General features: G+C 39.5%; 1 protein-coding gene across 1 annotated transcript in view; it reads right to left on the bottom strand.

Moving 5' to 3' along the window:
* The window catches only part of LOC111147328 (collagen type XXVIII alpha 1 chain), a 149,421-nt gene that overhangs the window by 50,922 nt on the left and 71,785 nt on the right, over positions 1–26,714 (bottom strand). The window contains exons 19-25 of the mRNA XM_022503319.1: positions 24,370–24,441; positions 23,569–23,637; positions 20,793–20,864; positions 17,520–17,588; positions 16,799–16,867; positions 12,175–12,243; positions 11,896–11,964 (exon numbers count right to left, since the gene is read on the bottom strand). Of these exons, the coding sequence (XP_022359027.1) occupies positions 11,896–11,964; positions 12,175–12,243; positions 16,799–16,867; positions 17,520–17,588; positions 20,793–20,864; positions 23,569–23,637; positions 24,370–24,441 (489 nt within the window). The remainder of the gene's footprint in view (positions 1–11,895; positions 11,965–12,174; positions 12,244–16,798; positions 16,868–17,519; positions 17,589–20,792; positions 20,865–23,568; positions 23,638–24,369; positions 24,442–26,714) is intronic.

Genomic DNA, 26,714 nt, shown 5'->3' on the forward strand with positions numbered 1-26,714 from the left:
TATTAAAGAGAAAACTAAAGTAAGTCTAAAGACTTACTTGTCAATAGCACAGCTATTGACAAGCAGAACTAGGAGGATGTGGAGAAGGAGGAACGCTCGCAAGTTGCTGGTACAGCCACTTTGGAAAACAGTTCGGCAATTCCTTAAAAAGTTCAACATCAGGCGCCTGGGTGGCTCAGTGGATTAAAGCCTCTGCCTTTGGCTCAGGTCATGATCCCAGGGTCCTGGGATCGAGGCCCCACATTGGGCTCTCTGCTCAGCAGGGAGCCTGCTTCCCCTCCTCTCTCTCTGCCTGCTGCTCTGCTTATTTGTGATCTCTGTCTGTCCAATAAATAAATAAAATCTTTGAAAAAAAAAAAAGTTCAACATCGATTTACCGTATACTAGTAATTTCACTCCTGTACCCAAGGGTAATGAAAATATATGTCCACACAAAGATTTACATATGAATGTTCTTAGCAGAATTATTCATAATAGCTAAAAACTAGAAACAACCTAAATGCCTATCAACTATAAAAGGTGATATATTCAGCAATAAAAAGGAATGGACCACAGCTACAAGCTACAACATGCACGAACCTCAAAAACATTATTCTCAGTGGAAGAAGCCTGATCTATGAGACCACATATTTTATTCCATTTGTATGAAATGTCCAGAAAAGGCAAATCTATAGAAATAGAAAATAAATCCATGATTGCCTGGGATGAGGAACAGGAACTAGGAAAGATTAACTGTAAATGGGCACAAGGGATTTTATTGGGGGGAAGAAAATGTTCTAAAACTGATTTATAGTAAGGCCTACAACTTGCTAAATTTCCTTTAAAAATCATTGAAACATACACTCGGAGTGTGTGAGTTCTAGGATATATAAAATATGTCTCAACAAAATTATAAAGAAAAAAAAAAGAAGAAGAAGAAGAAAGAAGCCAAAGCCAGCCAGGCTTTGAAGGTAAATCTCCCAAGCTCTTTGCCTGAGGTCCCGTTTCATTCATGTTCTGTTTGGAGCTAAATAACTTCTAGATTGCAACAGTGCAAAATCATGGATTATAAGAAATGATGAAATTGTTTATCTAGCAAAACAGCCCATCCTCCTTTAACTTTACTTTCTACTTATAAATCCTAAAGAGAAAACAAGGCCTTCAAAGAAAAGGAAAAGATGTAAACTTCATTGCCAACTTAATGCTTCTTATCTCTAATTTCATAATTACCTATTTCCCTTGTGCCTGCAAGCCACTTTTATGATTCTGGTCACCTGTCTCCATCTCTCCCTCATAGTCCACAACTGCTTTTGTGACTGCAGGTACTAATTATCTCCCTAACACCTCTCTCCTTCCGATTCCCAACTTTGAGTGACCCCAAGTTTCTCCCAGCTGAAATGATCACTTATCATCAAGAGCTCCAAGTAAAGAACATGTTCCTGTACATTTCTGTTGTCTCTCCTTTCTTGAGTCTCTTTACTCAAGATACGTACCTTCCGAGGGAGCATAAGTTCACTGGGGGAGAGTCTCCAGTTATCCCTGACTGATTCACACACTTGCTGCATTTTGATGCCCACCAGCCAAACAGAACCCAGGTAAACATATTTCAATAGAGTCTACCAAGAACCATTTGATGTTTTGTCAAAAGTAATTCTTCTTTGCCTGGTTACCGTGAACCCCACCCCAGATACAATGGCTCCCTCTTGTGTTTCTATTCACCTCGGCCCTTGCCTGATGAGTTTGGAAGCACAGGGCCACAACTGGATATGGCAGATATGGCACAATGGGGAGTCTACAACCCCACCTGGAAAGCCTTCTGCTAAGAAAATTAGGACCTGTATCTGAGCAGGTCTCTAAATCTGACAACCACAGGATGTAGAAACATGTCGACACTGTAGGAATAGCATCGACAAGACCCTCAAGGACAAGGAGCTCGTCCACATAGAAAGCACAGGGGAAAAACAAAGGATGACTAACCTTTGCTTAAAAGAGATTTAAGAAGCATCTCAATCGAATGCAATGTGTGGACATCATTTGGATCCCAATTCAGACAAGCCAACTGTAACAAATTTGTAAGACAAGCTGATAAATCTGAACACTGGATGTTTGATGATACTAAGGAATTACTAATGTTTTTTAAGTTTGCTAATGGTACTGCAGTTATTTTTTTTAAAAAAGAGCTTTTATATTTCAGAGATAAATGCTAAACCTTTATATGGGAGATGTCTGGGATTTGCTTCGGAGGAATGCAGTGGAAGAAGGGGAAGAGGATGGTAGAACAGGATTGACCACACACTGATATTAGCTCAATTGTGACGGGTAAATAGGAGTTCATTTTACTAGCCTTTCTACTTCTACATGTACATAATAATCTTCATAATAAAATGTTTGTAACAGTATTTTTTTAGATCCGTGAATGACATCCAATAAAAACCTCACCAGTAAAGGTGAGGAAAGGCTGCCATGATGTTCACCGTTAATAAGGAGAAGAATACAAGATTTTAGAGATAGAAAGATTGGCAAAGGATGAAAGCACATGGGCGGATTCAGTATCATTAGAACTTACATATCTTTCATGCATTCTTGGTTATGTCCCAAATGTTACACACCTTTTAAAAATTTAGAATATGGAGACAGGGTAGGAGATTTTTTTTATTGAGTAATGTTTCTCTTATGAAAGAATTCAACACTCTACTATTCATGGTATTTTTCTTGTGAAGATTTTAGTTAAAACTTCATTCTCTATTAGTATCAGTCATACTAGCACACACACACACCCAGACACACACGCACCCACACACACACTGAGCCCAGGTGGGAAAGCAAGTGGGAAAAATAGTTGAAATAAGTTGTGAGTGAATGTACTTTAAGCCAGCCTTGTCCGTGTTTATTAGTGCTATTCATTCTCTCTCTTACTCAGTTTCCCTCTCATCATGTAGGGGTGTCTGAAGGCTGAGTGCACACCTTGTGGACTCCTTAATGCCCTTTCTGTCCTTGAACCTTGGCCAATGAACTTTGATAGCATGTTTCTCACATCATCTGTGATGCTACAGTGTTTCCCTCAAATAAGCTGTCCATCTTTATCCATGTAATTGTTGACGTATAGCTGTGTTTTATCTATCCAAATAATATTTTATGATCTTTTGACCTAGGTAAATAGAATCTGATATATGCATTTATTTACTTGAAACACTTTAAATCAAGTCTTAGCTTAACATACTCTGCAGACGTTACAGTGGGTCTGTAACATGGTTTAGGGTTGTCCCTCGGTGTTTCTGTATCATATACTTTTTTTTTAAATAAAGATTTTATTTATTTGACAGAGATCACAAGTAAGGAGAGAGGCAGGCAGAGAGAGAGAGGGAAGCAGGCTCCCTGCTGAGCAGAGAGCTCCATGTGCAGCTCGATCCCAGGACCCTGGGATCATGACCTGAGCTGAAGGCAGAGACTTAACCCACTGAGCCACCCAGGTAACATACTTTTTAATAGATGGGAATATCAAGTACTTAATGAGCTACAGGAATCCACAGAAACAGTGTCTCCCTACTATGGTGTGGTCTTGAAGATGTATTCTGTCTTTGGTTCCTTTGGCCATGTGGCCCTAGAAGGCCATAATACCCAGTGAGGGCCTACAAGAGGACCATGGTCCAGACTCACTTCACCATTTGATAGCACCCGGTCTGCCACAACACAGCACCAGTGGTACCTACGAAAGACATTCACCATGACACTTTCAGACGTATGATTTTATTGTCAGTGGATGGCATGACAATCGTAAACAAAAGGAATTACGACAGGCACTTGCACAGCTGGACTTAGCTTCCCATGCAAGAGCTGAGAGTTACTGAAGCCTACAGAGGGAGCCCTTGCATCAGGAGATAATAAAGAGCCCTACAAGCAAATTCTGGAGTTGCCCTTTTTGACTATATCCACCAATTTTGTAAGACCGCATAGCCTAAGTCCTAACCCTACCGTCCACAAAACAAACAAACAAAACTATTTAGATCGCCCAGAGCTTCCTCTTGGCTCACAAAAGGAATTCTAGACTTGAGATACTCCTTCCGTTTTCACAGGAAATGGTCAACTTTAGAACTAACTCCCTGTAGTACTTGTAGATGTGAATTTAACAAATGATTCAGTGAAAGTTTCCCCTAGACCATAATCTTGCAGAGTGGTTGATTTCAACACCTTTAAAAATCATACATAATCTTATGATGGCCCTGGGAACCATTAATACCGCAAACTTCACTTTTTAATAGAAAGGAAAAGAAACCAAATGCACTATCACATTCATTCTTTTTTTCTCATTGGTAAACCTGTGCTTTGGTAACATTAAAATTACAATAATTAATAATAAAATAAATAATAATTAACATTTATTAAATGTATTATGTGGCAGGTACTTTTCATTCATCATCCCAACATCAGCTTACTTCATTTTATAGAAAGGAAACTGAGACTTCCAGATAAGGCTACATGATTTCCTAGAAACCATGCAGCTAGCAGCAATCCAAACCCAGGTCAGACTCCAGGTCCCACCTCCCTTCTTGGTGTTGGCAAGAGCTGGAGGCAAAATGCTAAAGTCTCCATAGATTTTCTTCCAGCTACCATTTAATGCAAAGACCATGGGTCTTTTCCTAAGTCCTTTACCTCTTTTCCAACGTCCTTTTCCTACATTCAGTTGGTCACACTCTCTCAAGGAGAGGAAAGAAAGCATCTTCATAACCACATCCCTGAGAGGACCTCACCACATGTACAGTGCCCAGCTGTCTAAGGCTATCCTCTCCCTCTCCCCATTGTTGCCACTGCTCTGTTTTGTGGTTTACCCCAATGTCTTTACTTAATCTCTTTCCAGATCTTCTACCTATACCAATTCTTATTTTCTTTCTGTATCCATACTGCAACATACTTGATTTGGCAGAGTAAGGCACACTGTGATGACTACTATGACATCAGTGTGTTAGAATTCATTCAAATGTTTTATAGACATTCTTCCATTAATTTCTCAGAATAAGCCTGTGAGGTGGGCATCATTATCCAGACCACAGAGGAGGAGGCTTAAGTCCCAGGGAGAGTAAGTAACTTGCTGAGGTCACACATCTAGTAAGTAACAGAGGTCCCCTCCGAGCAGTGAAAAGGAAACAATCTATTATACCTTCTGGATTTTATAAGATTTAAATACAATGTTTGAGAAGATAGTGCTCTTCAAGACAAAGCAGCCCAATGAGACTGCCTTCCCCCACCCCCACCACACACATAGACGAGGCTCTAATCCCTGCTTCGCCCTTGGTCTATGCCTGTTAGGTCCCTGTCACTCTTTGGGAGGACTGTGGAAGCAGGTTACAGTTGTTCTAAAAGGGATTTCATGCTTTTCTACTTGGGGGACAATGAAAAAACTGAATTCACTATGAAAAGAATGAGCTGCCAAAAAATTTCCCCAGGAATAGTACTCAAGATTTTACCAAATGATGAAACCAGAGAATGACTGAGTTTCAAAATAACTCATAAGTCAACGTGATGATTAACAACTGCCTCATGTTTCTTCCTTTCTGGTTTTGTATTTTTTAAGATTTTATCTATTTATTTGAGAGACAAAGAATGAGAGAGAGAGCATGAGAAGAGGGAGGGTCAGAGGGAGAAGGATACTCCCCACTGGCAGGGAGTCTGATGTAGGACTCGATCCCAGGACTCCAGGATAATGACCAGAGATGAAGGCAGTCACTTAACCAAATAAACCACCCAGGCGCCATCATTTCTGGCTTCTAAATAAAATTGAGATCTAACTACAAAGGCTTCAGTTACCGCAAACATAAGCACCGCTCTGGAATGGATTCTGTAATGAACTTAGGCACTGGTCTGGTAACTCTGCCGTACCTGCCAGGATGGCCATGGAAATTTAGCTTTTTGTAAGCTTCTGAATAGACAACTTGATACTGAGAATGCATATTTGTTGTTGACTGGCCTTTGTCACAGCACTCAGTCACTTCTCACCGACACCCTTTAATGTGAAAAGGGAGACAGGAACAGTTACCAGCCCAATTATCAGGGAGATGTGAAAATAATGAAGAAGGTGCTAGAAAACAAGCACTCAGATCATGATAACATTTGCTTTAGCATATTTTCCCAGTGTGTTTTCAAAATATTTTAAATAATTTCTATTCTTCCAACTAATTTCTCTCCTTAGAGCTTTAATATTCACCCCCAAGCTTCAGTGTCTCAAAGTCCATGATAATTTAAAAACTTGCTTTAGGATGGTTGCGGCGGGGGGGGGGGGGGGGGGGGGGGGGGGGGGGGGGGGGCGGTTGGAAGAGGAGGAGACAATCAACAATTTGATTGTTTCTTTTCTCAAAGATGAACAAAAGATTCCCCTGTGCCAAGGTGCTGAGAATATCATTGGAGAGGTAGAGAGTCTTTCTTATTTAGCTACATTGGGAATCTTGAAAATAGAAATACTGATATTGTTCCTAATGACAGAGAGAAGAGAAGGCTCTCTTGTAATGATAGTCAATATAGTTTCCCACAGAGGGAGAGCTTCTCTAGTCTGAATTACTGAAAATAAAAATGTGTTGATGGGTGGCCAATGCTAGGAGGATTTATTGTGTGTCTCCAGGGCTGAAGGAAGAGGTGGTATGTATGTACTGCTGGGGAGAGAAATGCAGAGCTAGGAAAACAGCAAGGAGAGATGAAAGCAGCCTTGAAGGTCACAACACAGACCAAATACGGCTCTAATTTTAAAGAACGTGCATGGAACTGAATTGGGGAATAACCTTGAAAAGTCACCTAGTCAAGTTTTCCTGGTCTTGAATGCGACCTTTTCTGAAATCTAAAGGTCAAGTTGCTTGGTATTTCAACTTGATATGGATCTGGCTCTAATTAGTCCTGGTATTGAGCTGATTATCTTGCCTGTCACAATTTTGCAGTCCTGTTATGGGAGGTGGGTTTTTCCTGCTCCAACCTGTAATCGCAGACACTTAACGTCACTGTCATGAAATCTGTATCCGAGGCCAGCCCTCCTTGTCAGAGACTGTTCAAAATGGAGTTTCTTGTCCAGTCCATGTCCACCAATGGAATTCACAAATTCCTAATGCAGCTCTGTGTGAATCGCTCCTCTGTTCTGCCACAGCCTGTTGGTGGTGTGCACATATGTGAGCCATTGCAGAGAACAGAGGGGCAATTCAAATGCTGGGAACATTTTTAGAATAATGACACTCGGTGGAATTTCACAGAGCCTTGCATTTTAATTTATGACTATGGACCAATTTTGTCAAATAAAGCATGTATTTACAATACGCAAATATTTAAAGCTTTTAAAAACTGTTTAACTCTTCTGGGTTAATGTTTACGTAATTTAATTCATTAATGTTTACATAATTTAATTCATTAATGTTTACATAATTTAAGTTTGGACGATGGGAAAGGTTGGCTGGCTGGAAAGGAAAAATAATCTGACTGTATGCCAAGATATCTGGAAGATAGCTTTGAAAATGAAGCACCTGCACATCAGGGCAAGTCAGTCTCTCTGCTCTGATTTATTCATTCATTTCATTTGCATTCATTCACCCATATTCATAGTCTCCCTTTTACACATGAACACAATATAGTATCAACACTGTTTCTCTTATAAAGGGGCAAGGTGTTCAGCCTTTCTGCTTCCTTATCTCCTTTCCTATAAAACAAGGGAGTTGTTTAAAAGGCAATGATATCCTGGAAATATTTAGGTAGTATATAATGTCTATTGACATACTATACAATAATAATAGCAACAACTCAACATATGCTTCCTGCCCGCAGATTTTATTCCAAACACTTGATGGTGAAGAGGCCCCTTGAGGGCCCTAACAGGCAGGTTAGAGCCCCTCTGTGCTTACTGTCTTTCCTGGCCCCAGCTCACCTGCTCCAAAGTTTCAGGGAAGAAATGGCTTCTTCTCTGATGAACTAGCACACCGAAGGGGGCTAAAAGAACTGAGAGAGGTACGTGGCAGGATGTACCTGTCCTTACGGAGCTCAGGAGAGGCACTCTTTGCATGTTTCTTCTAGGAGGCCAAGGGTAAACTCTCACACTCAGAGATATCAGTGGCTCAGCCCCTGGGTCCCATGTACCTCTTGAGCCTTTGCAGGTGAAAATACAGGAGCAAAGAGTCAAGTGAGCTTCTCAAAGGCAGGTGAGGGTCACATAATGATAGTCCCCAAATCACAAGGCATCTTTTTTGTCTATAGGGGTTCAGTGGAAAAGTACAGGCAGCACGAAATAAGATCCTTGAGCTTGCCTTCCCCATCAACAAACAAGTCTGGGTCCGGGGAACTGGGCACTAGGTGAGTGCTTCCCATTCAGCAAGAAAGTAAGTTGTCAGTTTCTCTTCCAGGTATGTTTCAAAAGCAGATTTTAAAACTGTATCTCCTATCTACTTAGAAATGTAGTTTTTATAAGAATTTTAGAAGTCTTTCAGAAGCCCTTGTCAAAATTCAGATGCAATTGAAGGCAACTGTATATAGAAGTACTATAACCACTGATGTCATATGGAATTCTTCCACTTGGAAAAAAGCCAGAGAGTACTACAAGCGTGCAAGATGTCAGGGACTGCTTCTGATAGGTTTTGAAACATAGAAGCTTTGATTCTAATGTCTGTGTCATATGCTAAACACATGTGCCCTTAACTAAATAGCACCAAAACCTACCATAAATTGTCAACCTTAATGGTTTCCTCATTTCAAACACATTTGTTTTGTAAGTTAATGCACTTTTAGGCCAGAATTTTAAGGTGACTACACAGAGTTTAAATGAAAAACATATCTGATATGTATCTCTATACAATTATACACACACACAGACACACTCCCACATACTTACAATTTCTCTGGTATTTTAAGTCAGAATGAAAGGAGGTGAATTTTGCACCCATTTGAGACCACTGCTTTCACTACCATTGACACCTTTAGGTACTTTGAGGGTCTCACCTCCACTTTACCAAACCAGAAGAACAAAGTTAGGTGGAATTAAACTTTTCCAAATATCTCTCTTTCTTTACTTGTGTATGTGTGTGTGTGTGTTTCCAAAAGTTTTCTTCAGAGAAAAAGACGACATAAAGACTTTAAGGCCTCTACCAAAGACGAGAGATGATATTGAAAATTATTTAAAAGCTGGTGTTTGCTTTTAGAATTTCCTTTATTTCCAAGTTTGTGATCCAAGTTCTGTAATTCTAAGACCAGCTTGCACGATTTCCAGGATAAAACATTTTCTCAGCAGCCACAGGATGAGGTCAAAGAGAAAAAGGAAAGGCAGCTGAGAGTGGGTTGGGGGAGGGGGGAGGCAGATCCTAGCCAATATTCTCTCCTCCCCTCAGCTAGGAATGAGCTGTCTGATGCTGCCTCCCCTCAGCCTTCCGTCTATAGATAATGAGTCTCCCTTAATACACATCTTATGGCAACATGTTGGTTGTTTCAAAAAGTAAAACAGGCAACATAAAATTTTGAAGGAACAAGCTTTTTCTTGACTTCCCTCCGCCTAAAATGTACATGATAACGAATATAGGGGACTTTCAGAGAAAACCAGTATATGGAATCATTTACTAAACGTTTTAGTTTGTATGTTAAATGACCTGACATAATAGAAACAAATTAAAAAAAAATATTTTCTGTGTATAATTGCCTGCCTTTATAATCATTGTTAAATGTAGAATAGTAACTTAATAGTATAATTTATATGTATATGTATACACTATGTATACTTATCTAAATATATAGATAGTCAATATATATATTGATATATATACTATATATAGATATATATATACTATATATATAGATATATACTATGTATATTATCTAAAATATAATAATCTATTCAGTGGAAGTATAAATGATCATGTTTCTATTAGAATACAAACACATTCCAATATACATTTAATACATTTAATTTAATTTATTTAATACATTTTATTTCATGCCATATATTAAATAAGTTTCTACTTTCCTCACTAAAGGAAATTTACATAATAATTTATATAATAACAAAAGTTTTTACCCATGCTCCACTCAGAGCAGAAAACAGCAAAGTTTACATACTGAAATGTCTTCCAATGTTTAAATTTTAACATTTGACAGATGACTATGCTTTAAGGAAAAAAAAAAAGAATACTACCATACCCAAGTATGCTTCCTTATCTCCATACCTTCAGTATGGTTTATTGACACTGTCAAGGTATGTTAGAGGATTGGATTCAGTTCTGAGTCAGACCAAGCCAGAACCTTGATAAAAGTATCTCACGTGTGCTCCTTTGTATAGTTTACATATAGTTTACACAGTACTTTCAGACACAGCCTCTCCCTGGGCTCTCGTGATTATGCTAACAGAGACGGAGGAGTCAAGCTGTCCTTTACAGACAATATTTAGCACCATGGGTCTCCCACCTTTCATTGTCCCAAGGAGAAGGCAAAAGGGCCCCTGCCTCACTGTACAGAAGCATCGGCAAGGTGATGTCTCTCCCACAGGCTGGGGCAGAGACCAAAAAATCAAAACAAGAAGCTGACATTGAGCAATTAGAACATCTCTCTCTAATGACCCGGAAGCACTTGAAAAACTAAGTAGATATGTTTCTACAGACATGTTTTCTCTTTAGGGTAATAGTGATCGTTCATTCACTTTCCACTCACTCAACATGTTATACAGGCCCTACTGGGTGGCATGGCTACTTCTGGTGCCAGGAATTTGGCAGGGATCAAGACAAAGAGCCTACCTTCAGGAAAACATATACTCTGGTGGGACACACAGAACAGTAAATGAGCAAGATGGTTTGAAAAAGTGGTTTTTCTGTGGAGGACATATACAGGGGCATGTGAGAGTAATGAGTGAAGGGAGAGACAATTGTCCTTTGTTTAGGCGATCAGGCTCAGGTTAGGCAAGATTTGAGCTGTGGCCGTATGAATGAACCATCTTGACAGAGCCAAGACCCAGAAGCAAGAATGAACTGAAATAGGGTGGGCCAGTGTAGCCCACAAAAGGCAAAAAGGAAAAGGGGGTAGGAACTATAATCAGGTCGTGAAGGGATACATAGGTCATAGGAAGCAGTAGGATCTTGTTTTAAGTGCGGAGAGAATCCATCAGAGTGTTTTTTGAGAAGGAAAGTATTATGATCTGATTCCTGGTTTTAAAAGACAGCTCTGCCTGGCAGATAACAGAAGGGCCGAGGTAGAAGAGGGAAGGCCCAAGGAGGGGTTATTTTAATGGCCCAGACAAGTGATGATGGTGGTCTGCCCTGGTGAAGCAGAAGGAGAAAAGCAGCTAGAATCAAAATGTATTTTGAAAAGAGAACTGACAACATTTACCGAAAGACTAGACATGGAGGGAGAGGAAAAGGAAGGGACAAAAATGACTCAAGTCTCCTGGCTGAGGCATGAATGAGGTGGGTGGTGCCATTTATAGACTTATGAGGTAAAAATCAAAATTAAATTAAAATTTGGGCCTTAGGTTAGAGATGTCTGTGAGAAATCCAAGAGAAGTTATATGGTAAGAAGCTAGATGTGTACAACCAGAGCTTAAGGGGAAAGACAGAAATCTGAAAGTCATCAGCATATGAGTAGTGGTTAAAACCATGGGGCTGGATGAGATCACCTCAGGGAAGAGATGTCTAAAGAAGGAGGGCTCTGGACGTAACTCTGCCTTTGGTACAGAAAACAAAGCATCAAAGGAACCTGAGAGTTGCTACCAGAGAAGAAGGAGAAAATCCACAAAATTAATCCATGTTCAAATTTGTGTAAATTCCCCCAGGAAGTCCATAGTTGAAGATAAATAACTATCAATTATTTAGATGCCACTTCTCCTCTATTATGTCTGATAAAAAAAATTTCACCATTACCAAAGTCACTTACCTACAAAACATCTTCCTAGAAGCTACTATGTTGCCTATTTTAAAATCTTACCTTTGCTCCAGTGTCTCCCACTCCACGTAAGCCCATGGGCCCAGGGGGTCCTGGTAGTCCCCGAGGTCCCTGAGATGATATAATAAGGAAGAGAGTGAGCATTCTTGTCATGCGCAGTATTTATCAAGAAGGAAGGAAGGAAGGAAGGAAGGAAGGAAGGTAGGAAGGAAGGAAGGGATGGAGAAAGGAGCATGTGGAGGGAAGAAAGAAAGAAAGAAAGAAAGGGAAGGAGGGAAGGAGGGAGGGAATGAAGGAAATTGCAGTGATGTCCACACTTACAGCCACGCCAGGATAGCCATCCCCTTTGAGTCCTGGAGCACCCACTGGTCCTCGAGGTCCTTGGGCCCCCTGCGTAAATTCAACACTGGGTGACATCACAAGACTAAATGATGAAACATCTGGCAAAACTTAAGCACAATACCAACTCTCTATGGCAAACATGCACTTGATAAGTGCAAAGGAATGATTTTAAAAATTTTAGAAGGGAAGTCTACCACATATGACAACTTGTTTTAAGTATCTCTTCATAAGTCTTACCTACTTGTGTTTGGTGGGAAGCGTGGAATGAATACAGGGAATATATGTGAACCTTACAAAATCCTCTATAGGAAACATATTCATAGGGATTAAAAATGACTGATCAGTGATATTTTAATTTTTAAAATTACATTTTTTTCTGGGGTGTCTAGGTGGCCCAATGTGTTAAAGCCTCTGCCTTCGGCTCTGGTCATGATCCCAGGATCCTGGGCTGGAGCCCTGCATCGAGCTCTCTGCTTGGCAGGGAGCCTGCTTCCTCCTCTCTCTCTGCCTGCTTCTCTGCCTACCTGTGATCTCTGTCTGTCAAATAAATAAATAAAATCTTTTAAAAAAATAAAAAAATAAAATAAAATTACATTTTTTCATATCATAAATTGTAGACAAGTATTAAAATGAGAAATTTTAATACATACAGTGTGAGAAGAAGAGAAGGAAAGAATACGTAGCAAAATCTCAAGTGTAAAATTTTGAATGTCAAATAAGATAATTATACACTACCTATTGTTATGTTACATCTAATTTCCTCTCCAATGGGGCCTGAATCACACAGGGAATAAATAAGCCCATATGAAAATTAAAAACAGATTATTTTTTTTAAAAAGTTATAAATAGATAGGACACACAGTTTATGATTCATATCTTGAGACCTAGAAAGAAGTCCTAAATATTGCTTTACATGATAACCTTTAGCATCAAAAACTATAGTAGCTATAATTGGCCTCCTATACAGAGGATTGGGAAGCGTGATTACTGCCTTTTGAATAACAGGATTTTCTGAGATGTGTAACTCTCCTTCAGATGGAAATCAAAGGCTTTTTTTTTTTTGAGAGTGCAATTGAGGGCAAAGTGGGGAGGGTTAGAGAGGAAGGGAGGGAGAATCTCAATCAGACTCCCTGCAGAGCTCAGAGCCCAACTTGGGACTCCATCTCATGATCCTGAGATTATGACCTGAGCAGAAACCAAGGCTCAGTCACTTAACTGACCAAGCCACCCAGGTGCCCCACAGATCAAAGAAATTTCTGACTAAAGTAAAATGGGGAGAGAGGAAGAAAAAAAATGAAGAAGACTCTCAGGTTTAGAAAATATAAATCTATTTTGCTATATATAAAACATGTAATTCTTTCTGTATTACATTTGGTTCTGTCACTGTGATAACTCTTCTAATGGCCCTTGTCAACACATATAAATTATTTTGATTTAAGGCTGTTCTTATTTCTAAATATTTATGGTTGGGAAGAAACTGATCATTGGCAGACCTGTGTTTTGGAAAAAGTAGCAGAACTCTCCATGCTTTCCTTACATGCAAGGAGCTCACATTCTGATCATACTGCCAGTATTCCAAGCCAAATATAGCCCCAAACCCAACTCCCCAAAGTTGTTCCTAGCTCTACTTCTAGGAATGAATGCCTGCCAGGGGCAGGGGGGAGGTGGTGAGGAAACCTGCATACTCCTTAAGCAATAAAAAAGTTTATTTAGAAAACCAGGAATATGATAGCTGCTTTTTTCCTATTAAATCTGAAACTGGTTTAACATGATGAACCTTCTTAAGGATGATCTTTAGAAAACAAGAGACCCCTTCTAAAAACTTAATGGACTGTTTATCATCAACAACAACACGGGATGATCCCTTCTAGTTAAGTGACAGAGAGCAAAAAAAGTTCTTTGGGAGCCGTGAATCTTGGCATATCCTTAGCCGCAGCAAACTAACCAATCACATGTCAGAAGGATTTCTTGTGCTATTCCAACCATATTTCAGATTAAAGCCCTAAACATTCCACAGGGACATGTCCCCAAATAAGATGCCCTTTTCTTTCCATGCTCACACAAGGAATAGGCCCCCAACCAAACAAAGCAGGAACTGCTCCCTGGTTAAGCTGGAAGGAAAAGAAAACCAGAATCCAAAATTCATTTTCAGTTTTTATTCCTAAATTTCAAGACTATAACAGATTACACTTGATCTTAGCCAAAAGGCCGAGAAGCGATGAGACTATAACAGATTATCAGCAGCTGTTACTGTTTATCCGCTGGCACCCACATTGGGAGGAAAAAAATGTTAAAACGTTTATAGTTTACAACTAAACATTTTTTTTTTCCTAGAGATCTGTGTCCTGTGTCCTGTAAAAATTTCAGTTAGCTTGTTACTTCTCATGTTCATAGGAAATATTGGGGGCAGGGAGAGGGGCACTGTTTTGTGTCAGAGTTTTATTCTGGACTCCTCATAATATTTTTATAGGGAAAATTTTTGTCACTTGGCCTTGATGCACTGGATTCAAGAAAATATCCTGCAGAGTGATTTGAAGCGTCTCTCTCATTCAGCAGAAATTAAGGTAGAAATCTTAATCTGGTGTTTCATAACAGACTTTAGGGGAGGACCTGGGAGCTCCCTGAAGTCATATGCAAAACTGAATTATGTGCCAAGACTTCCATCAGACATTAACCTTTCAAAAGCTTAAAAAGTAGTGCACTAGGGAAGAATGACAGAAGGAGTATCGTTAAAGGCCAAGGGATTAGAAAAATTGTGGAGTAAGGAGTTGGAACACATCAATTAAATACATCACCAACAACACGAATAATGATCAGTAAAAAACGGGGTGGGGATCTTTATAAATCTAGGCCGCACATTTAACTGGATTTTATTTTTTTTTTTGTAAAGAAAAGTATAAGTAGAGAGAAGTAGCTTTAAATCAGGAACTAGGAATATGCAGATTAGGAAGTTATTAAACTATATGAAAATTGCCATCCAAACATTCTTGATCAAGGCCAAAGCTATAGTTTTAGCATGAGAAAATTTGGAATTTTCTCTTTGCCTCCTACATAGTTTGGGTTGCCATGTGCCTCAGAGTTGGGGGACTGGGATGAACATCTTGTTCTAGTTTGCCCTGGACTGGCTCTGTTTTAGCTTGAAAATCCCACATCCCAGAACCTTCTGTGTCCCCAGTAAACCAGAAAACTGTCACTCTAGCAAGGACAACTGTTAAAGTGATTAGGAATAAGTCAAGCAGAGAGAGTCAAGTATCCTATGGTTTCACTTACTTGTGGATTATAAGGAATAACATGGAGGACATGGGGAGATGGAGAGGAGAATTGAGTTGGGGAAAATTGGAGGGGGAGACGAACCATGAGAGACTATGGACTCTGAAAAACAATCTGAGGGTTTTGGAGGGGCGGGGGGGGTGGGAGGTTGGATAAGCCTGATGATGGGTATGGAGGGCACATATTGCATGGAACACTGGATGTGGTGCATAAACAATGAATTCTGGAACACTGAAAAGAAATTTAAAAAATAAATAAAAAATTTTTAAAAGTGATTAGGAACAACGGAAGTCAGGATCCTCCCTCCATCTTTAAAAGGAGCTCTCCAACTTAATAACAGTATATAGGAGATTTCACATTATATTTCAAAGAGGGTTCTAAGTTTTCTTTTCTGAAGTTTTGAAAATCACTGATGTTAGTACTGGATCCTTTTTATCCAGAAGAGGCAATCTGATAGAACGAAAGCCAGTTTCAAAACCACATAAAAACATGCTACTAATTCGATACAGTGCTGATTATGGAGCCCTGAAGCCCGTTCTCATAAACAGGGATGGGATGTGTTTGTGACATTTGGAATGTTAAATTTTGCTGTCATGCTGAGTTTTGTGTAAGCAGGGAAATGGTGCTTTGTTGCCATGGAAAATAGATATGATTACCTAAAACTGTCATCTCCTATGATTATTTGCATTTTCATTTAAAATAACTCTGAAAGATGGAAAAGAAAGCAGAGAAATTTAATTCAGTAAAGGTCCCAAACAGGAACTTCTTGGACAATGTTTTACGAAAGAGATACCTAGGCCATTAATATGTAAATAAGGAAGCTACGGGTCATATAATCTCTTATTTCACAGACGTTACAAAAGAAGCATTTTCAAACAAATGTTTAATCATCTAAAATCTAACCATAGGAGCTATCATCCCTCCACATTCATGAAAAATGGATCATCTGATGGCCTGATTTTTTAAAAACAATGATAGTGTACTTTTACATTAGAGTCCATCATTGTGGAGTGAGGAGAAAAGTCTCAACTATCAATTTTCTGTTCATTAATTCCCCTTTCCCTTCTCTCTCTCTCTCTCTCTCTTTTATATATTTTTAAAAAGATTTTATTGATTTATTTGACAGATAAAGATCACAAGTAGGTAGAGAGGCAGGCAGAGAGAAAGAGGGAAGCAGGCTCCCCGCCGAGCAGGGAGCCCGATTTGGGGCTCGATCCCAGGACCCTGAGATCACTACCTGAGCTGAAGGCATAGGCCCTAATCACTGAGCCACCCAGGTGCCCCTCCCTTCTCTCTTATGGAGGGGGAAAAAAAGAACACAAATAAAGCCTACCTTTGGTCCTCGAACAGCAATTCCTGGTTCTCCTTTAAATCCAGGCATCCCCGGTCCTCCTCTATCTCCCTGCACATTTCAAATAATGTTCAGTTTCAGGCTTTAAATTGCAGGAGAAACCATAATAGCATAGAACACAAAAGAGTGAGCCAATTTATAAAGGGCTTAATCTATCAGTCTCAGATCTTGAGGTAGTAGCTTCTTCTAATACATTTGAGGGGGATTTCAAATACCAAGCAAATAAAACCTGTCAGTGAGGACTGTGACAGCTGTTTATAGAAAGGCCACTGAAATAAGTGGCTATCTAGACTCAAATATTTAGACTATACAAATACCCAGGAAAGCTCTTAAATCTGAGTGGTTTTCTTCTCTGCCAGACTCTCTGATTATTAATCCTACTGGATTCTTCTGAATAAACACAATAAATTTTTACCTGCATTAGGGTCTAGAATTTGGTAGGGGTAGTTCATGGTGAAGTGACAACTTCAAGACCAGGAGCAAGAAACCTGGTTTCTAATCTTCAATTTCCTGCTAGCCTTTAGTTTGCTTACTTGTGAAATGTCAGGGTTGAACCAGATAATATCTTGGGGTTCTTCCAAAACTAAAATTCTAGTTTACTGATATCATGAATTTTTCCCCACGCCAACTGCCAAAGATCCAAGTTATAACTCAATCAATCATTCATTCATTCATTCACTCACTCACTCCCAAAAATGCATACCTTTGGCCCAGGTGGTCCAGGGATTGATGCTCCAGGTATCCCAAAAGGGCCCATAATTCCTGGTTCACCCTAAAAAGAAAAGAACAAAATACTCATTACATTACAAGCAAAGAAACCATATATAGGAATTATATTAGGAAAAACATAGAAATGTATTTCCAGCATTTTAAAATATTATGACCTGTTTCACAGACCAATGTGAAAATATTTGAACATTTTTGCTAAACCACTGCTAAAGTTTTTGATGATGAACATTTCAGGGCCTTTAATAAATGCACTCAATTAGTTTCTAAATATTAGGAAATTTTTATCCCTTGTGCATTCTTTTATTAGTTAATAAAAATTATGTAATTCATGGTGCTTCCCTTTTGTATTGCATGTCAGGAAACTCAGAGGGAAATGTTTGTTCAATTACAACAGTTTTCATCAACATAAGTTCTTGGGTATACTTGGTAAGTAAATAATGTTTCCTGTAGTTCCTTCTAAACTTTTCCTTTGTTATTTTATTTTATAGCCCATGGTATATCAGTCTTCCATTGTATCTTAGCTCATATCACTTTTTTAGAACTAGGGAGTTTATGGTAAAAACGATGGAATTTTGAATTAAAAAATGTCTTTTTTTGGGGGGGGGTCTCAATATTGAGTCTCAAGAAAGACTCAAACAATATCTCTGTCCTATCTGGTTCTGGACCAGTGATCCTCAAATCATCAGAGGAGTTTGATAAAATATAGGGTCAGGTCTCAGCCCCAGAGATTTTTTTTTTTTTAAAGACTTTATTTATTTATTTGGCAGACAGAGATGACAAGTAGGCAGAGAGGCAGGCAGAGAGAGAGAGGAGAAAGCAGGCTCCCCACTGAGCAGAGAGCCCGATGCGGGGCTCGATCCCAGGACACTGGGATCATGACCTGAGCCGAAGGCAGAGACTTAACCCACTGAGCCACCCAGATGCCCCAGCACCAGAGATTTTTAATTCAATAGATCTAGGGGCTGGGCCCAGGAATATGAGTTTTATGAGGCCTCTCTGGGAATTCTGATATAGGTACAATTATCTCGCTTAAAGACACTATCCAAAGCAATTGTCATTAAAAAAAGGGTATACACACCCTACCAGGTGTTCAAAATGACCCATTTGGGATACTAGAAGAAAATATTAGGGCTTCGTTATAAATTTTTATCTCTTCTAAATTTTCAACTATTTATGTAAATTTTATAGTATATTATTATTGTTTATGAGTTAAAACTACAATTAAAGAATAAACCTATATTGAAGTGTGGTCGAGTTTATTTTGACTAGTCAGGGATTTGTTATCAATCAGTTTGGAAACTACTGATGTAGGACAGGTGTGACAAAGTGCCACCTTCAGACTGAATATGGCCGTCTGCCAGGTTTCACACAGCCTTGGGCTAAAAATGGTTTTCATATTTTGTTTTGCTTTTTAAGTAGGCTCCACACCAGTGCGAGGTTTCAACTCATGACCTCAAGATCCAGAGTCACATACTTTACCTACTGAGCCAGCCAGGTGCCCCAATTTTCCGATTTTTAAATCATTGTTATTTAAGTGACCACATAATACCTTCAGTTTGGCCCTTTGGCCACAAGGCCTGAAATATTATCTGTGCCTTTCCAAGAAATGTGCTTTCCCCTTGCTTTAGAGGCTGAACTGTCCTCTGTGGTGGGAGCTGCTCACTTGGCCCCCTGTTTCCTCTGAGAGGAACTCCATCAATCAGACTCTCCGCTAATGACTCTTGCCCTGGACCACAGTCGCCTTCACAGCTGAGGCCTCCCACTGTGTTGATTATCCAGTAAGACCCATAGGCTGAGCACCCCAGCCCACCTGGGCTCAGTTCCTGCCACACATGTACGTGCCAAATCTTTAATTCCAAACCTATAAGGCACTGGCACATGACACAGCCAGGATTCTGGCGACAGATAACCACCCAATTCAATCCTATGGCAAAGGAATAACACATCAACCTGTTAAAACTCTCATTAAACCAGGTTTTATGAGATAACTTTTAAACCAAAATTATGTTTCTAGATTTCATCTATTCTACTCTTCTTTTTTTAAAGTCAATTACTTTTTAAAAATATGAAAATATATATATAGATAGTATGTAATTCTTTTAAAGACCCTATATTACATTGTGACTATGCTTTAAAATATGGCAGTCCTTCATCAAAAAAGCTTTATTTCAAAATACAGGAAAATACTCTTTGACAAAGAGAGTAAGATATAAGGAATAACCGTTGTTATTAATACCGATATAACACTTTCCTTATATAATGGCATTTCTCATCTTGTGCTCCTTGAATTACCTGTAGCACGGGACACTTATTTAAGAAACGTAGATTTCTAGGACCCACCCACTTTCTAAAATCCCACTGTCTGGGCATGGTGCCAAGAAATACTGATTTGTAACAAACTCCCAGGTGATACTGACAGACACTGAAGCTTAATGGCTTGTGGACAGGGGGTGATTTATTTTCTACCTGCTCTTATCTTGCCGGTACTGTTTTTGTACATTTGTTTGTTTCTTTAATAGTCTGGTCCTTCAACATACTCCATGTCTCTTTACAATTAGCATCTTCCTAGAAGCCTGAACTCTCTTAGGTTTGCAATTTCTGTTTCCTGACACATCCAGATGACCTCAATATTCTCTTCGGCTAAGTCAGGACACACACCTGATTGCCTGTCTCGCAATTTCCTTTACTTTATCCTCAGCGTCTGGTCCTGGTCAGTTTATCAGGTCATAGATCCCCTACTTTTCACTGCACAGTAATGATTTTTTTTTTCCTCTCTGAATAGCTCCATGTACCAAACACTTGCTATGTGCCAGCAACAGTGCTCAGTGCTTTACTAACTCTTTCAGCCTTTACAGCAATCCTGGGAAATAGACACTGTTATTGCTTTCTATGATTGAAGTGGCTGGTCCCAAAAGGTTCCAGGTAGAGCAGGAGAATCCTACTCTCCTGCGTTCTGAAGCCCTGTTCTTCACCACCCCCACCTTGCCTCTCAGTCTGGAACCATGTTGTTATTTCACAAAACAAGATAGAAGAGAATCGGTACCTCCGACAGTCCTAACTTTATCTCAACTTCTGAATATTTGGTGATCACTTGAAAGAATGGACATACAGAAGATCTTTACATATCATAAATGCTTCAGTGAAGATCACATATTTTATGGGCTCTTTATTCCAGCCTGTTTGTTCTATTAAAATGAGACACAATTACAATCTCCCCAAAGCATAAATGAAAATATAAGAAACATACCTTTGGCCCTTCAGGCCCTGGAAATCCCCTCTGTCCTTGATTTCCTTTGCTCCCCTTCTTTCCTTCATCACCCTGACAAAATAATGATAAAAATACAGTTGTATGAACAAGCCCTCCTTGCTCTTACAGCAACCCTGTCAGGACCATGTTTTCAACTCACACTGATTTCCAAGCCATGTGTTCTAAGTCCAGCTCAGCTGTACAGGATTTGTCAATGTTCTTGAGCAGACTGGATGACTTCAGAATTGTTCTCTTTACCACTTATTGAATATGATTTGATTTTTTTTTTAAATCTAAGTTCAGTATCTCTCGTTGAGGACTTGAATTGGAATTCCCAGTTCTTTTGCAGCATTGGTTTATTAGCACATACTTCTGAGACGTTCGCAGTTTCAGAAAAGACAGCTAGCTACCTATGCTTTTTCAGCTTTAATGCTGTTTGAGTTTTAAGACATAAAATGAGATATTTTCCAAGAGAGAGAACAAACGGGCATTTGCCAGAGGGGAGGTGGGTGGCAGGATGGGTGAACTCGGTGGAAGGCATGAAGAGTACATGTATCTTGAGCACTGAGAAATGTGTCAGATTGTTGAATTGCTATATTGTACCCCCAAAATTAATAAGACACTGTGTTAATTATACTTGAATAAGAAAAAATTTTTTAATTTTACATCTATAGATTGTAAAGATGGCGACAAGGAAGGGAAGAATGAAAGAGCTAGATATACTAAATGTCACCACTAAAAAAACCCCAGATTTTTCAAATTCAGCCCCATTTCTTCCTCAATAAGGAATCTAGCTCTGTCTCCCAAATGAGATCGATAATTCTATTGGTAGAAAAATGCATGGGCATTAACCTGGATCTCAGAAACTGCCCCCTGGCTGTTCCTCAGTAAGCTAGTACTTCCCTGAAGGAATTTTCTTACGTTCCAACAGGGCCCTCACAGCATTACAAAACTGTCCTTAAATCAGGGTTCAACTGCAAGGTGGTATATCCAAATGTGGCTCAAGGAAGGAATCACGTTTGGAGGTTTGCTGATGAGGCCACTGAAACCTTTCTGACATAAATGACTATCCTACTATTTTCAAACTTAAGCGTGCTTCAGAATCATGTGGAGGGCTTGTTAGCCCACAGATCGCTGAGCCCCACATCCACAGTTTCTGATTTAGTAGGTCTGCATTGAGTTCCAAGAATTCACATTTCTGGCATGTTCCCAAGGTCATCAGCAAAGCAGACACTCCCTCGAGAAGAAGAGGTGAACTCCTACCTAAAGATTAGATTAACTCCCCAAGGTCCAAACTAATGAAGAGCAGTGACGTAGGTGATTTAAAAAAAAAAAAAAAAAGCACAACACTCAACGTTATTGTATCCTTAACTTATCGTATCATTATCATCTGCCAGCAGAAGCAAAATCTAACTGCAAACTAGTTATTTTCCTCTGTTCACTCCAGACTTAATTTACTGACCTAAATAAGTCAGTAGAAGGCTTCTTAATAAGAAGACAACAGTAGGAACCCAGTTAAATGTAATAAAGTGCCTGCGCTGAACTGTAGCATATCTGGGCCACATAACATCTTCCTATCAGTCTTCTCCATAACCTTCCACAAGCCACAAACCTCCTCAGAGCTACACACCCAGTGCCTTCTCTTTCCAGCGCATTCTCCTTGCTCTGTCGGTAGCATCTGACAACACCGAGTGCTTTCCTCTTGAAACCCTCTCACCTTCGCTTCCCTAACATGGTAACTATTCTGCTTATCTTCATGCTCTTCTGAATATTTTTTTCTCCAACTACTGTAAAATGTGGGATTCAAGCCTCAGCTCTCTTTACCAGAGACATCATTTATTCTTCCAGCTTCAATGATTAACTCCAAGGGGTCTGGTTTCCAAAAGTATATTCTGGAAAACATCAGTTCTCCTGAATGTTAATAGACACGAATTTCTAAAAGTATTTTTGGTGGACATAAAAAAGGTATTCTCTGTCCACATTCACAAAGAAAAGAGAGAGGGAGATCTCATGGTCTGATAAATCAATAAAAGTTTTGAAATTCTGCAAATATATTTAAATGTCAAATTCTCACATTCAAGGTTAAAAACCCAATATTTGCACAAGACGTAGACTTCTTAAGCTTTCACTGATCATTTTAATGCAATTATAAATACAACTCTAATAAGTATGCAGATTTTATTTTTACTTTGCTCATATATAATTCTGCAGAATCTTTATATGGACACTGATGACTGTACATGAAAACTACAGGAACATCTGGTATCTTAGAAGCCGTAGGTTATGTCACTAGTGATCTATTAATGAATTTGGATATTCTCATCTTTATAAAGATCTTATTCAACCAGCATTTCTACGATGTATAAGATAGATGTATGCCAAGTTGTGAAAATGAAACCTCCCTTCGATAAGGTGATATTTCTTATTACTGTGTGAGATACTATAAATATTTGAAGAAAATGTATGGACTTTCAAGTCTCAAGGATATATCTCAAGGCTTCTTTTCTATGTGTTTTAAAATGTCAGTCTGACCATTTATTGAGAAAACCTTTGTTGAACTCTTTCTAGTTGCCGGGTCTTTTGATAGATTTTATGATAGATCTTAGGAAAATAAAAATGAATAATACATACTTGCTGTCTTCTGAAAATGCACAAGCTGGAGCCATAATTTTAAGCCAAAAGTAAGCATATTAGACATAGCAGGAATAGCAATCAAATTTCTCCTAAACTGTCTCTTGGGCAGTCTGCTTTCCCCAACACCTTGTCAGTTCCATACCTTGGGGCCAGGCTGTCCTTTTCCAGGTGGTCCTTCTGGGCCTCTCGTTCCTGGAAGACCTGCTTCTCCCTAAAGGAAATGACACTGATATGTGAGTGAACCCTCCATGGACAGTTTGTACAAGCCCACCTTGTCTCCTTTTATGGCCAGTGTATTCTCTGCTGAGCCCCTTCAGAATAATGTCTTAAAATTAATTTTGGAGTTAACCAACTTTAATAAACTCATATCAAACTCTAGTTGAGCCCAGAGCAGCTGAAATAGGAAAAAGTCCAATTTCTCAGCCAATTTTCAAAGGATAAGCTCACTTTCCTTTGGCTCATAATTCTCATTTGATGGTTTGGTTTACCAAAAAAAAAATGAGAAAGACCTTCAGCCTTTCCATCTGCTGTTTTTCTCTACTTATCTTGAAAAATGAGTATTTCAAATGTCAACTCATAATACTTCAAAAAATCATTATAATTACGTCCTGAATGGATTTACAGATTCTCTTTTTGGAGGGGAAAAAGTGTTTTTCTCAAGGTTTCAATTAAAGTGCTTTCTAGGAATCCCAAAGGGACTAGGTCACTGGAGAATGCCATGGTTGAAATGCCAGAGAGAAAGTAGAGAGCATGAGACACTATTCAGCCATTAAACTGGTGCTTTTTCTCTCTAAAATAAGTGAAAAAGGAAACTTTGAGTTGTGAGATGTTTGCTTAAAATGACTAGGTTTGTCCTGGATGGTCTAATTTGAAATCCTGTGGGACCAAGGTATCAGTGAGGTTCCACAGTTCTCAGTCTAGTAACATGAAAAACAAGTGTTACCTTCTTCCCTGCAGCTCCATCCTCTCCAGGTACTCCTGGTTGTCCTGGGAGCCCTATGGAGCCTGGCTCCCCCTGGTGGATAAGCAAAGATTTTTTTTAATTTAATTTTTTTTATTTTTTTATAAACATATAATGTATTTTTAGCCCCAGGGGTACAGGTCTGTGAATCACCAGGTTTACACACTTCACAGCACTCACCATAGCACATACCCTCCCCAATGTCCATAACCCCACCACCCTCTCCCGACCCCCCTCCCCCCAGCAACCCTCAGTTTGTTTTGTGACATTAAGACTCCCTGATGGTTTGTATCCCTCCCGATCCCATCTAGTTTCATTTATTCTTTTCCTACCCCCAAACCCCCCACGTTGCATCTCCACTTCCTCATATCAGGGAGATTATATGATAGTTGTCTTTCTCCAATTGACTTATTTCGCTAAGCGTAATACCCTCTAGTTCCATCCACGTCATTGAGAATGGCAAGATTTCATTTCTTTTGATGGCTGCATAGTATTCCATTGTGTGTGTGTGTGTGTGTGTGTGTGTGTGTATCTCCACATCTTCTTTATCCATTCATCTGTTGATGGACATCTAGGTTCTTTCCATAGTTTGGCTATTGTGGACATTGCTGCTATAAACATTTGGGTGCACGTGCCCCTTCAGATCACTACATTTGTATCTTTAGGGTAAATACCCAGTAGTGCAATTGCTGGGTCATAGGGTAGCTCTATTTTCAACTTTTTGAGGCACCTCCATGCTGTTTTCCAGAGTGGTTGCACCAGCTTGTATTCCCACCAACAGTGTAGGAGGGGTCCCCTTTCTCCGCATTCTCACCAGCATCTGTCATTTCCTGACTTGGTAATTTTAGCCATTCTGACTGGTTTGAGGTGGTATCTCATTGTGGTTTTGATTTGTATTTCCCTGATGCCAAGTGATATGGAGCTCTTTTTCGTGTGTCTGTTGGCCATCTGGATGTCTTCTTTGCAGAAATGTCTGTTCACGTCCTCTGCCCATTTCTTGATTGGATTATTTGTTCTTTGGGTGTTGGTTTGAGAAGTCCTTTACAGATTTTGGACACTAGCCCTTTATCTGATATGTCATTTGCAAATATCTTCTCCCATTCTGCCAGTTGTCTTTTGGTTTTATTAACTGTTTCCTTTGCTGTGCAAAAGCTTTTGATCTTGATGAAATCCCAATAGTTCATTTTTGCCCTTGCTTCCCTTGCCTTTGGCAATGTTCCTAGGAAGAAGTTGCTGCAGCTGAGGTCGAAGAAGTTGCTGCCTAAGCAAAGATTTTATTTCCCAGAAATTCATATTTATCTGTAAGTATCATTTATTGTGATTTAAATTCATACTTATGCACCACCGTTTTGAGGTACTTGCCAATGGAGTATATCTTATGGTATTTGGACAAGCCTATTAGTGGAGAAATCTGAGTAGTAGCTAGTAGTAGTTAAACTCTTTGACCTTGGGCAAGTTACTTAATCTCTTTGGATCTCAGTTTTAGATTATGTTCTTTCGGGTTGAACTGAAACCTCAAAAATGGGATGTTGAAGTTCTAACCCCTGGTACCTGTGAATGTGACCTCATTTGGAAATAGGGTCTTTGTAGACATAACCAAGATGAGATGATGAGAGTAAGCTCTAATTCAACATGACTGCTGTCCTTATAAAAATAAAAAGAAGCAAACAGGAGCACTTGGGTGGCTAAGTGGGTTAAGCCTCTGCCTTCAGCTCAGGTCATGATCTCAGGGTCCTGGGATGGAGACCCACATCGGGCTCTCTGCTCAGCGGGAAGCCTGCTTCCCCCTCTCTCTCTGCCTGCTGCTCTGCCTACTTGTGATCTCTCTCCCTCTGTCAAATAAATAAATAAAATCTTTTAAAAAGAAGAAGAAGAAGAAGAAGAAGAAGAAGCAAACATTGGGGCGCCTGGGTGCCTCAGTTAGTTAAGTATCTGCCGTCGGTGCAGATCATGATCCCAGAGTCCTAGGATCAAACCCCACATGGGGGAGTCTGCTTCTCCCTTTCCCTTTCCCTCTGCCTGCTGCTCCCCATACTTGTGCTTTCTCTCTCTGTTGAATAAATAAATCTAAAAAAAAATGCATTTGTTACAAAAGAAGAAGAAGAAGCAAAAGCCATGTAAAGGCAGACACATGGAGTGGGGAACTCCACGTGACGGCAGAAGAGTGGCTACAAGCCACGGAATGCCAAGCATGGAGTGCTAGCACCAGAAGCTAGGAAGAGGCAAGGAAAGATTCTTCCCTACAGGTTTTAGAGAAAGCATGACTCTGCAAACACTTTGATTCTCCACTTCCTCTGGAATTGTGACATGACGAATTTCTGTTGTGT

This window comes from Enhydra lutris, unplaced genomic scaffold (assembly GCF_002288905.1).
Source record: "Enhydra lutris kenyoni isolate GAN:26980312 unplaced genomic scaffold, ASM228890v2 scaffoldscaffold16, whole genome shotgun sequence".
Classification (NCBI taxonomy): domain Eukaryota; kingdom Metazoa; phylum Chordata; class Mammalia; order Carnivora; family Mustelidae; genus Enhydra; species Enhydra lutris.